At 39.5% G+C, this 13,571-nt stretch overlaps 1 protein-coding gene across 1 annotated transcript; it reads left to right on the top strand.

Annotated features, from left to right (window-relative positions):
• Nucleotides 1-386: 386 nt before the first annotated feature.
• On the top strand, nucleotides 387-12,932 carry LOC134803874 (uncharacterized). Its single transcript, XM_063776699.1, has 4 exons — nucleotides 387-496; nucleotides 7,656-7,773; nucleotides 8,996-9,150; nucleotides 12,864-12,932. Exons 1-4 carry the CDS (start codon nucleotides 494-496, stop codon nucleotides 12,930-12,932), a joined length of 345 nt encoding a protein of 114 aa, XP_063632769.1. The 5' UTR covers nucleotides 387-493.
• The last annotated feature ends 639 nt before the right edge of the window (nucleotides 12,933-13,571 follow it).

Genomic DNA, 13,571 nt, shown 5'->3' with positions numbered 1-13,571 from the left:
CACACGCTGACAGGCAGGATGTAAGAATTCATTATCCGCTTCTTAAAAACAGTTCTACATCTCCCTCACACTTCTCAAAATTCTCTATAGAGTGACAGAGCCAGAGCATCCCGCATCCGGCAGACGCTCGCAAATCCTTTTCGAGTGCAATAACGTCATATTAGACTACAACGCTTAAAATTATTATGGACTTTCTATGCTTGCATTAGGGTCTATTTTTAAATGTATTCAGTACAAACTTGTACTAGACTAGGCTTTCATTGAAATTTGTGTTTGAATGATCGTAACGTAGAATCGGTAGAATGAAACATCATTCCAGTCTTGAATGAGCTCGTGTGGACACGTGACGCCATTTTGCGAAAATAGCGTTGCGTTCGTATATAATTATAATTTATAATTCAGTTTAAAGTTGTATGGTTTATAAAATTGTGTTCTAACTGAAATTAATAGTGAAGTGTGTGGTGAAAGGATTTTCCAGTGTCATTTTATTTGAATGGTGAGTTGAACTGAATTTATTTCTGTTATATTTATTTAATATAAGAGATAAAAACAATATTTACCGCTGAAGTTCCGGCTATGGTTATTTTATGATTTGAATACTACGGCTTGGTGTTAAATAATAATAATATGTATTTTAAATTTACTTATTTTGGCTCTACATATTATAGTTCGTTTTTTTTAGCATTAGAAATAAGGTAAACAATCTTGATGTGTCTTTTTATTGAAAAACACGTTTTAAAAATAAGTCACGGCAAATATGTAGCAATTATGAATCTAATACGATCATTTATATTCTTCTGCTTTCATAAGTACTAGTTACTGATTTTTAAAAAGCGTTTTTCAATTAAAAGACACGTCAAGATCGCTTACCTTCTTTCTAATGCTAAAAATACGAACTATAGGATACTGCGAAAATTATTCCTAGCATTTCGAAACTGTCGTGAGGTCTTTGGTAGGTACTTAGCACGAAGTTTCAAATTTAAATTAAAACTACCCTAGGTACCGGTAGTTTTAATATCCAGCGGGCGCAGCACGGTTCCATTTTTATCGTCTATCACTATGGAATGGATAAAAATGGAACATGCTGCGCCCACAGGACTCCAGGTCATATTGCTGATAATACCTATATAATATCAAAGACATATGTAACATTCTTTTTGATAATATGTGACGTTATCTATGAAAAGGGACCTTACTGTCGATGGTGCTTAAGCCATTATTAACGATGCGCCGATATATTAACACAATGTCGCGCGACGCAGTGCGGCGTAAGCGCCATCGACAATAAGGTCCCTTTTCATAGATAATGCCCCATATGTACAACATACCTATATACTTTAAAGGCAAAGAAAACGGGTCAAAATCTATGGGAATAAACACATTACTTAATTGTAAAAGAAAGTACCCACTGTATTTTCACACACGTTACTAAGGAACAGACGTTTCCCACTTATCGACCCACTTCTATTGTCTCTGGCCGGATGTAGAAAGCGCGGGAAAAAGATGGCGGGAAAATACTGCCACAATGGCCGACCTCACAATTGCACGTCGAGAAAATCACAGGCCAACCAGTGTAAAGTGGTATCCAGACGCGAGTGATCAAATCAGTCGATTTGATCAGAAATGAAATTGGCGTCAATCTCTAATTTTAGATTTATGGTGATATTAGAGCCCTCTAAATTGAAAAAATGTCCCAGAACAAAAATACTGGCGTCACAAATTGGTATTCTTGCGTCCGCACTCCATTTTATCGGTAATATCGGTCATAATCAGCGGTTGAATTCGGCGAGCCAAATTGTCGTTTGCGCCCGAACGTCCTGATTCGATCGGGCAATTTAATCAGATTGGCGAAAAATTTATTAATCTGGATACGCCTTTAAATCAGATCACAATCCGCCAACAACATGATTTTTGGCCAGCCAACAAACGTGATTTTGTAGCCGTTTTTTGCGTAATAGTTCCATAGGGGTTGTGCACAAATCACGCGAGGTGTTTTCGGCTACTTTTTGAAGTTTTTGATCCCCCTCTCCCCCTTGGTGATATTTGGTGAGTTTTTGGCTACCCCCCTCCCCCCACACGTGTATTTTATTGAATTTTTTTCATTCGAACTAATTTTAAGATAAATAGTATTGATATAGAAAATCTTGTTTATTTTTCTATTTTCGTTAAATAGGCTCGCTATTTTGAAGTGCATGATGATTGGATGATGAGATGATTTATGTTTAACGAAACCGAGAAATAGTATCAACTCATGTGGTAGTTTTTTTTTTTTAGTTTCGTTCACTGTAGAAAATACACGTGAGGTTTCCTTATACCCCCCTCCTCCAACGTAATCTATCTTGATTTTTTCGTGACCCCCCTCTCCCTGTCGAACCTCGCGTGATTTGTGCACAAGCCCATACCGGCAAGTCCGACTCGCATTTGTCCGGTTTTTTTATACTGATTGGTGAATAAGTTATCCGACGAAGGACCTGCCCTTAAACAGCTCCGTCCGCAACTTAACGACGTAAATAATTAATGCAGCCATATTTAATAAACAATGCTCAGGACGGTCATAAAAACGCTCCTTTCCCGTACGGAAGCCGGCCGGACAACATGGCGCTTACGGATATCCGGAGTCTGCGTTTTGACGTTTGAATGAAAGGGCGCAACAGCAGCACCCCCTGGTTTTTGTGGTGAATATGGCGGATGTGTTAAGGATAGGAAAACAATCGATTGAGAAAAAATAACGATTTTATTAGAGTCTGACCAATCTAAGGTAAAGTGTCATTCTATGGAACTTGCTAACTATGTAAACAAACCGGCATACTGAAATCATCATTCAGTGACAGTTTCAATATGGCGGTTTGTTTACATAGTTAGCAAGTTCTATAGAATAACACTTTACCTATCTGCATGGCATTTGCAATGTCATCGGGTCTCTATTGTTTCCCATAAAGTTTTAAGTCATAAATGTATTGTTTGTCCGCATTTTCGTTAGTCATAATTTGGTTTTTCTCAGAAACGCGTAACTTTTCAGGATTGCCATAAAACAATCTAACCTAACCTAACCTATCTATAGGATAACCTTACGAAAATCCTGAAATGTTAACGGTTTCAAAATTAACACTAATGGTAATCTGACGATCATTAAGACCATCAATAATTATGTCAAACAAAGGGATCCGAATGTCCATCATTAATATCAAACTAAGATATCAAATATCTATGAAAATGACACAATATCTATTAATATTATGTTATGAAAGGGGTGTATTTCCCCTTCACGTCGGGTGGAGACATTGAAATACGAGTGAGGGTTTACGAGCCGAAGCGAGTTTCATAAAAACAACACGAGTGTTTAATGCCTACTTATATACAGGCACACTGATTTATCTACACACATATGACATAATTATTATAAGCTCTCTATCATTCGTTCAGGGCCCGCATGTTACAATCGCTATTGAAATAAAACATACTCGATATAACGTCATCTCAACTGTAAAATATTACTATAGTTCGTTTTTTTAGCATTAGAAATAAGGTAAACAATCTCGATGTGTCTTTTAATTGAAAAACACATTTTAAAAATAAGTTACGGCAAATATGTATAGTAACAGCACCAGTCATGGGACATTTAAGAGGAAATTTAGAGTATTTATGATATTTCCCTTGTACATGTAAATGGTCTTCCGCTTAGCGTGTTAAAAGATGAAAGTCCTATCCGCCTTTCATGTTTTAGGCGTGTTGTATCAAAGATACTGCAATGAGTTTCCACATAATTAACAAATTAAAACTATGCTTTTTTTCTCCAGTCATGGACACCAAAGCTCCAGTAATGGGCCCCCGGTAATGGACGTGGATCCAGTAATGGGCCCCCTATAATGGACATTGCTCTATCAGTATAAAATATTGAAATGGGGAATAAGTGATGGCAAAAAAATCAATTTTTGGTATAAGCTTTTATCGCTGAATGTATTTTTCTTTCCACAGCCAATTATTATTGTATTAGATTCATCGAGACAATTCTAATATACCCAAACACAATTAGTTAGGGTTTATTGCGATAAAGTTCCCATGGCCACCTCCTGTCTCCATCATCAGATCAAGTCCATGTTATCATAATATTGCATTATCATCCGATTTGCGTACTTAATTACGTACTTACACAAAATTTCAACTGAATCGGAAATCGAAAAGTGGGTCAAATTCAGCTACCAAGATTTGACCCACACTAACTAACAAGGCAAGTTAAATAAAAGTTTGGAAAAACGATATTAATTTATCCTAAGTCCGAGAATACCTCCTGGTTGACATATTTCGTAACTACATTTTACTTCTGTATTGTTTAAAACATGAAATTATGGCATTGCAAGCATCATTATGTCAATTGTCCCATCATAGGAGGTATGCAGTTTTACAGCTCCTATAATGGGATTGGGCCAAATACCACTATTTTTTTACATCTGTGGAGTCACAACATAGTGTGTTGTATACCTTATCTCATGGTAAATGCAATTAACAAAACACATTCTAGTTTTCATCGAGTATTAATTTATTAAAATTTAATAAATTAACTCACCTCTCTTAGCGAAGTTGTTAAAAATTTTTAGTGATATTTTTTTTCAGTGGCACGACAACTTTTAGGTTGACGCACATTTCTTAAAAAATAACCGAATTTAATAAAAATTCAAACATAATCCGCTCTAGGACTCTTATTTATGATAAAAATATATCCAGTGTTTATAAACTACTTTTATATACTTATTTTAGAGGAATTGTGTTTTTTTGTCCCATTACTGGTTCCGTGTCCATTATAGGGTATACTACTATAACCATTATGAATCTAATAGGATCATTTATATTCTTCTGCTTTCATAAATAATAGTTACTGATTTTTAAAAAGCGTTTTTCAATTAAAAGACATGTCAAGATCGCTTACCTTCTTTCAAGTTCTTTCTAATGCTAAAAAAACGAACTATAGAAAGAAATCAACAACAATTTTTTTTCATTAAAATAAGGTCACTGTAAAATGAGGTCAAATCAAATTCCTTTGCTTTTCGGAGATCGTTTGAAATTTGAATGCCATTAATAAATCGATATCGACGTTATCATTACGCAATAATAACATTTTCACAGATAAGAAATTTGTTTTAGGGGCTATTCATAAATTACGTCATTTAAAATTAGGGGGGGGGGGGCTGGACATCGGATGATGGTAGCATAACGTGGGAGGAAACGGGGTCATTCGAAGTATGATTTTTGGATGATTTTAGGGGGGGGGGGGGGTCAACAATCGTCAAAAATATATGACGTAATTTATGGACAGCCCCTTAACAAAATAATAAAATTTATCTTAAAGCTGGCCGTAATTCGTGGTTTTTGATCGCATATATCATTAAAAAGGTTTTATGATACGTGTGTAGATAAAATGCTATTAGGTAAGTACCTACATATTTCGAACAACAAAAAAGTATGTATACTTATAGTCTGTATCTTTGGGTATTTAAATAAAACCGGACAAGTGCGAGTCGGACTCGCCCACCGAGGGTTCCGTACTTTTTAGTATTTGTTGTTATAGCGGCAACAGAAATACATCATCTGTGAAAATTTCAACTGTCGAGCTATCACGGTTCGTGAGATACAGCCTGGTGACAGACGGACGGACGGACAGCGGAGTCTTAGTAATAGGGTCTCGTTTTACCCTTTGGGTACGGAACCCTAAAAAGAGTAAACAAAATCTACCCTCAAATGGCTTTTTAAGCCTAGGTATTCTTAATGAAAACATTACATGATCAAATATTGTAGGTTATAGTCAGGTCGTTCAGTGACAGATCCAGGCGTTTTGTATTTGGTTGGTTAATCAATAAATGTTATAACTACCCGAAAATGTACAAATTACGTGATTACATTTATTTAAGTAGGTACCTAAAGATACAGAGTATAGCAACTCGCGCTAACAGAACAGTACGGTTACCATCAGTTTGTCACTGACATAAACGCCGTCGAGAACGTAATTTACTTTCTATACGTCCCGTTTGCACTAATATGCGAGTGCGAGCGAGATGTATAAAAAGTAAATTACGTTCTCGACGGCGTTTATGTCAGTGACAAACTGATGGTAACCGTACAGTTCCACATTCAAATAGTTAAATTGGAAAGGAAACGGCAACAAAAATCGGGAAGCGACACAAGGGACCGGATCCGGAAGCCGGTGGCGCTGTATTATGACTATTATGTAATTATACTGGTATTATGGCATTACTAGTACTGGCCTTGCCCAGCGCGTTTTAACAGTAGGTATTTATTAAATGGATATAGGTATAATAGGGTATTATAAGGTTTACTCGGGTAATTCCGAATGTCGAAAACTGTCGGATAATTCCGAAAGAGACTTTTATTATGATGGAATTAAGGGTGATTTTCATCTGAATTTCGGAATTATCCGACATTCGGTAATACCCGAATACACCTTACTCTATTTAAAATAAATTATTTTATACCATGCATGAAATAAAGCACCAGATAATTATTAGAAAAACACAGATAGGAGTTATTTTTAAACACAAGTTCTATTTAATAAATCGGATAGAAATATAAAAAGCAGGTGAGTTGACCGTGACGTCACGATGTAATGTTTAATATAAATTCCATATTAGCAAATCGTTTTGACAGTTCTAAAAAGTAATTGATTTGACTAGTACTAGTAGGAACATACCCTATTATTTTCATGTGTATACCGGGTGTGGCCTAGCTGTAACACGAGCAAATAATTAAAATATAGATTGTACTCCTCAAACGGTGACACTTTTGTTCTACAAATTTTAAAAATTATGAAGTATTTAGACTCCCTATTTTTCATACAAAATAAATATTATCTTCAATGGACGCCATCGCCACGCCATATCATTGTGATTGACGTTGCTTGTCACGCCTTAAACATAACAAAATTCGCAATACATTGCGTCTTAGAATAAACTTTAATGTGTATTAATAATCACACCCGGTATATCAGGGGAAGTCCATACGTCAGGACTTCCCCTTCAGGATTTTTGGTCCTTCATTCATTCATTAATTTATTTATTCTATAACAATATTATATTGTGTTTGAAAAATCTTAAATCTAGCCTTTGCCAGGATATCGGTTGGATTTGGCGAATGACAGGGCTTTTTTAGAAATTTCAACTTTAGAAGCTAGCTAATGTTGGAATTGGGCAGAGGTAGGGTCGGGGTAATAGGGGTAGGTTATGATGTAGTATTTGGAAACCAGAGAGAACACGGATGGATCTGCCACTCGTACCAATTTTAGGTTCTAGGTAGGTTAGGTTGAACGAGTTGACGTACCGGCGAATTTACTGTATTTACCCCCCACCGACGGCACCCCCTCGACCTCACCCTTCAAGATCGACGACTTGCCTATCGGTTCATACCTCACAGTCTCCGCCTCAACTCCTTATATCCCCAAAGACCTATTCATGTCACTTTTAGTTTGTTATTTATTTATAAGATTGCTGCGCCCTTGCAGGGTCCATATTATGTATAGGTACCTACCTACCTAATGTTATGTAATATGTTTGCAATAAATGCTTTTTGATTTTGATTTTGATTTTGAGCCGTTGAGGCCTAAATTGCCTAATCACAGTTTTTAAATGTAGAATGTATTTGTGTTCCAGAGCTGCGCACCGACCGCCATCATGCCGTCGCAAGCGCGCTGCGACCGCGTCCCCCCCACCGACGGCACCCCCTGGGGCGCCCTCGACCTCACCTTCCAAGATGACGACTTGCCTATCGGTTCGTACCTCAATGTGCAACTCTATGGTCCCCAAAGGTCTATAACATACTCTAGTCCCCCCCCCACCGACGGCACCCCCTGGGGCGCCCTCGACCTCACCCTCCCAGGATGACGACTTGCCTATCGGTTCGTACCTCATTGTTCAACTCTATGGTCCCCAAAGGTCTATAACATACTCTAGTCCCCCCACCGACGGCACCCCTGGGGCGCCCTCGACCTCACCCTGCAGGATGACGACTTGCCTATCGGTTCGTACCTCACTGTTCAACTCTATGGTCCCCAAAGGTCTATAACATACTCTAGTCCCCCCACCGACGGCACCCCCTGGAGCGCCCTCGACCTCACCCTGCAGGATGACGACTTGCCTATCGGTTCGTACCTCACTGTTCAACTCTATGGTCCCCAAAGGTCTATAACATACTCTAGCCCCCCCCCCACCGAAGGCACCCCCTGGGGCGCCCGCGACCTCACCCTGCAGGATGACGACTTGCCTATCGGTTCGTACCTCACTGTTCAACTCTATGGTCCCCAAAGGTCTATAACATACTCTAGTCCCCCCCCACCGACGGCACCCTCTGGGGCGCCCTCGACCTCGCCCTGCAGGATGACGACTTGCCTATCGGTTCGTACCTCACTGTTCAACTCTATGGTCCCCAAAGGTCTATAACATACTCTAGTCCCCCCACCGACGGCACCCCCTGGGGCGCCATCGACCTCACCCTCCAAGATGACGACTTACCTATTGGTTCGTACCTCACTGTTCAACTCTAAGGTCCCCAAAGGTCTATAACATACTCTAGTCCCCCCCCCACCGACGGCACCCCCTGGGGCGCGCGCGCGCGGCTACAACTCAAGCCTTAATCGAGCCCCTGACGTGAAAAAGTATTTCCGATGTTATACAATTGTCTTTACCGCGGCATATATATTTATTTATTTATTGATCAAATAAGTACTTAACACAGCATTACAGTATAAAACCAAGGCACCGTGAAACTACAAAATAAAAGAAAAGACAAAGAAAAACCATACACATAAAAATTAAATTAACTAAACATTAGATTTGGGCGGGTCTGTCTGACCCGGCGTAGGGTTCGGCAGGTTGCCCGGAACCGCCAAAACAGCACACCCTTCGGCCATAAGTCTGCACTTGAGATGGTGTCCTGCAGCGGCATATGTTTCTACTGACATATTATACTAACATTCATTACATTGTACCCGCAGACCCTCGTCGGTGGAACCGCCAGCAGGTGGGCTCGTGGGTGTCGCGCCGCGGCGGCCGTGCCGAGCGCTTTCCCATGAACGGCAAGGCGCTGTGTCTCATGACCCGGGACATGTTCCTGGCCAGGGTACCTGGGAAGGGACACGAGCTATACCAGGTAACTTCTTCTTCCATGACACTTCACGCTTGACAGTGAGGTCGCGCCGAGCGCTTCCCCAGGAACGGCAAGGCGCTGTGTCTCATGACCCGGGACATGTTTCTGGCCAGGGTACCTGGGAAGGGACACGAGCTATACCAGGTAACTTCTTCTTCCTTGTCGCTTCATTCTTGACAGTGAGGCCGCGCTGAGCGTTTCCCCATGAACGGAATGAGGCGCTGTGCATCATGACCCGGGCAATGTTTCTGGCCAGGGTACCTGGGAAGGGATACGAGCTATACCAGGTAACTTCTTCTTCCATGACACTTCACGCTTGACAGTGAGGTCGCGCCGAGCGCTTCCCCAGGAACGGCAAGGCGCTGTGTCTCATGACCCGGGACATGTTTCTGGCCAGGGTACCTGGGAAGGGACACGAGCTATACCAGGTAACTTCTTCTTCCTTGTCGCTTCATTCTTGACAGTGAGGCCGCGCTGAGCGTTTCCCCATGAACGGAATGAGGCGCTGTGCCTCATGACCCGGGGCATGTTCCTGGCCAGGGTACCTGGGAAGGGACACGAGCTATACCAGGTAACTTCTTCTTCCATGACGCTTCACTCTTGACAGTGATGCCGCGCTGAGCGCTTCCCCATGAACGGCAAGGCGCTGTGTCTCATGACCCGGGACATGTTCCTGGCCAGGGTACCTGGGAAGGGACACGAGCTATACCAGGTAACTTCTTCTTCTATGACGCTTCACTCTTGACAGTGAGGCCACGTCGAGCGCTTCCCCATGAACGGCAAGGCGCTGTGTCTCATGACTAGGGCTTCCAATACCGGGATCCCGGGATCCCGAAATACCGGGATCCCGTCTGTTTAAACGCATTTTTCAATACCGGTATTTTTTAATGCATTACCGGGATCCCGGTATTTTCAAAAACAAGGAAAATGTGCGGATTATACCGTTTAAAATCCTATAAAATGATTAAATTCGGCTGTATCAAGAACATTACTTGCCCATTTAATTAAAGATCATTTAATTGAAACAATATCTGTGCATATGCGTTAGATAAATATTTGGTGATGAATTCTGATGTTCAGGATATGATATTAATATAATGAGGAGGCAAACTGTCATTGTTGCAGTCTGAGGGCTTACCGCGAACCAATTGTGGAAATATAGGATCTCCCTATTTTCCCAAGGACCCGATATGCATAAAACGGTGAGAAAAAGCTTTGAGTATCAAAAACTAAGGCATATGCAAAGACCGTTTGTTTCATTTGTATAGGCTGCATTTTGAGGAAGATAAATATTTTGGAAAGAGTAAATACACAGGTAGCTTAGTTTTAATGAAGTAGTACATAATTTAGGGCATAATGGCTTGGCTACACATGCTGTACTCCATACGCATCACGACTTTGTGTACCTATCTGTTGTGTCGTAGGGCGGGCGTATATGAAACGCCTTCTTGTACACCCAGGTGATCCAGGTATACACCAAAGTTTGTTTTCGATCGAACACTTGTAATATAAGAGGAAAAACTGCACGTGAGCCTTCGAAAATTTGAATAAACGGTAAAATACACAAGATAACCTGAAATATATTAAGTGATTATCTTTGTATCAAATCAACATTATTAGTTTTTACCACCAACTGTAGCATTTCTCCTTCGAAGCTTGGTTTGTAGTTCCCGTACAGTCATAAATGAATACATTTTTCTTGATAAATCGCAAGTATTAGTAAATAATTCGCAACCATACGCTTGTCACAAATCGTAAACAATGACGGATCACAGAGACATCTGTCCTAACCTTTCAGTGTGCCTCCTCATTAGTTCTTTTATATGGTTCCTGTTTTTATTTATTGTATTTTGGTATGTTTTTGTAATATATATAATATATGAATAAAGAGATATGTTATTAGTTTTTAAAATGATATCAAAAAGTAGAAAGAAATGAGCAAGGAATTATAGTATGGCTGGTTTATTATGTTGAACTAAAAATGAGACTGGTGAAGTCAACAAGGCGGATAAAATGATTGCCAATCTGGAGGGTGAAATAATAATTATTGCAGATGGCGATTATTGTTTAATATCCTAAGCTAACATACATATCTGGTGTTACAGTGAGCCTTTTTTTATAAAACTCAAAAATTTTAAGCGATTCATAGTAAATACCGGGATCCCGGGATCCCGGTATTGATGAAGACAGTTTTCGGGGTGTACTGCCATCTCGCCGAAATATTTTTCGCCTAATTTCACTTCCCAACCAACTTATTGCAGTACTTTTAGTTGGCAAACCAATGCTTAGCATATTGTTATTTAGCATAATTTTTATTTGATCACAATTTTATTTAGCAGATGATCATTTTACCACGATTTATTTAGAAAAATAGTCACTAAGCAAATGTTTTATTATACCTAACTATTTATTGTTAAATAATGTTTGCCCAAATTGAAGCTTTGCATACTTTTTATTTGATCACAATTATATTTAGCATTTTTTTTAAGACCCGTAAAACGAAACTGTTCCCAGAGATAGGTAGGTTATGGTTATTTTTTTTATGACCCTAAAAACGAAACTGCACCCAGAGATAGGTAGGTTAGGGTTATTTTTTTAAAACCCTAAAAACAAAGCTGCTCCCAGAGATAGGTAGGTTAGGGTTATTTTTTTTATGACCCTAAAAACGAAACTGCCCCCAGAGATAGGTAGGTTATGGTTATTTTTTTTATGACCCGTAAAACGAAACTGCTCCCAGAGATAGGTAGGTTAGGGTTATTTTTTTATAACCCTAAAAACAAAGCTGCTCCCAGAGATAGGTAGGTTAGGGTTATTTTTTTTATGACCCGTAAAACGAAACTGCTCCCAGAGATAGGTAGGTCACAATATTAGGCGAAAAAGAATTTATGCCTATCAATACATTCGACATAACAATAAAAGACATTTTGAAACATGACCAACTAAATATTATGCCATACAATAATATTGTAAATAATCATTTGCGACATGTTATATTTGCGAAACATTGGTTTGCCATCTGATAGTTTTGCCAAATGATACTATGGGAAAAATAGTTTGGGAAGTGATAATTTGCCATACAATTTTTGGCCACATATTAGTAAACCCAGTTTCGGTATTAATACCGGTATTGAAAGAAGTCCGGTATTTGGAAGCCCTACTCATGACCAGGGATATGTTCCTGCCAGGGTACCTGGAAAGGGATACGAGCTATACCAGGTAACTTCTTCTATGACGCTTCACTCTTGACAGTGAGGCCGCGCTAAGCGCTTCCCCATGAACGGCAAAGCGCTGTGTCTCGTGACCCGAGACATGTTCGTGGCCAGGGTACCTGGGGTACCTGGGAAAGTAACTTCTTCTTTGACTTTAACCCTAGAATCTATGCACTGTGTGTGTTCTCAAAATAGCAAGATGTTCATGTAATATTATTTCCAAATACATATATACATACATATAATCACGCCTATTTCCCGTACGGATAGGCAGAGACCACGGATTTCCACTTGCTACGATCCTGTCATACCTCTTTCGCTTCCTTCACTTTCATAACATTCCTCATACACGCTCGCCGGTTTAGGGTGCTCTTGACCTGAACTTTCTTCAGGATTTCCCCGATCTGATCACAGAAAGTCCGCCGAAGTCTACCCCTTCCAACGCCCACTTCCACTTCTCCCTTATACATTCTCCAAATATACATTTTGGTTATTTCTCTGTTTCAGGACTTCAGAAGAAGGCTCGCCAAGGCTCTGGCGCTACAGGAATTGCTCGAAAAAATGGTGCCGAAGTGAACAACTTCTAATGAATTCGAGGATAACATTTATTATGGTTTAAAAACCTTACTTACCAAGCTACTAAGCTTATTAAGAAAGAAAGAGAAGTCCGTTAGTTTATAAACTTTATCTATGTACATAACGCGAATGAACGCTAATAATTCATTCGTCATTGAATGTTCTTTGTCACGATTTTTGCCATGACATTTAGCATTATTCTAATGTTTTTCACCAGAGGGTATAGTAGAAAAGTTGTAAAACCAAAGAAAATGATCCTTCAAATTTGACTGCTTAATAAGATGGCGCTGTATTTCAAAACTTCATAACCTAGTTGCCTATCGCATAAAGTACGGGTTATGACCCTTATTTTATGCGCCATCTACTTGAGCCGTTATTTCTGGAGTGAATTGTTCTTAGAGTTTACACTTTTCAACTATCATTAAATTTTCACTACATAGGTAGGTATACTTAGTTTTATATTTTTTGTCACCACACCAGCTCGGAAAGGCTTACTTTGCACTTCAAAAACTGATAGCAAAGTTTCATTTTATTCACATGTGAGGCAAAGTAATCAAATGCAAAGTTTGAGTTGTTTTCTTATGTTTGCTGGTAGAATTGACTTTTAAATGATGATTTTGGATGATAAATATTTAATAA

Source organism: Cydia splendana, chromosome 27 (assembly GCF_910591565.1).
Source record: "Cydia splendana chromosome 27, ilCydSple1.2, whole genome shotgun sequence".
Taxonomy (NCBI): Eukaryota; Metazoa; Arthropoda; class Insecta; order Lepidoptera; family Tortricidae; genus Cydia; species Cydia splendana.
The sequence above is the reverse complement of the archived record's forward strand: the minus strand, read 5'-3'. Positions and strand labels throughout refer to the sequence as shown.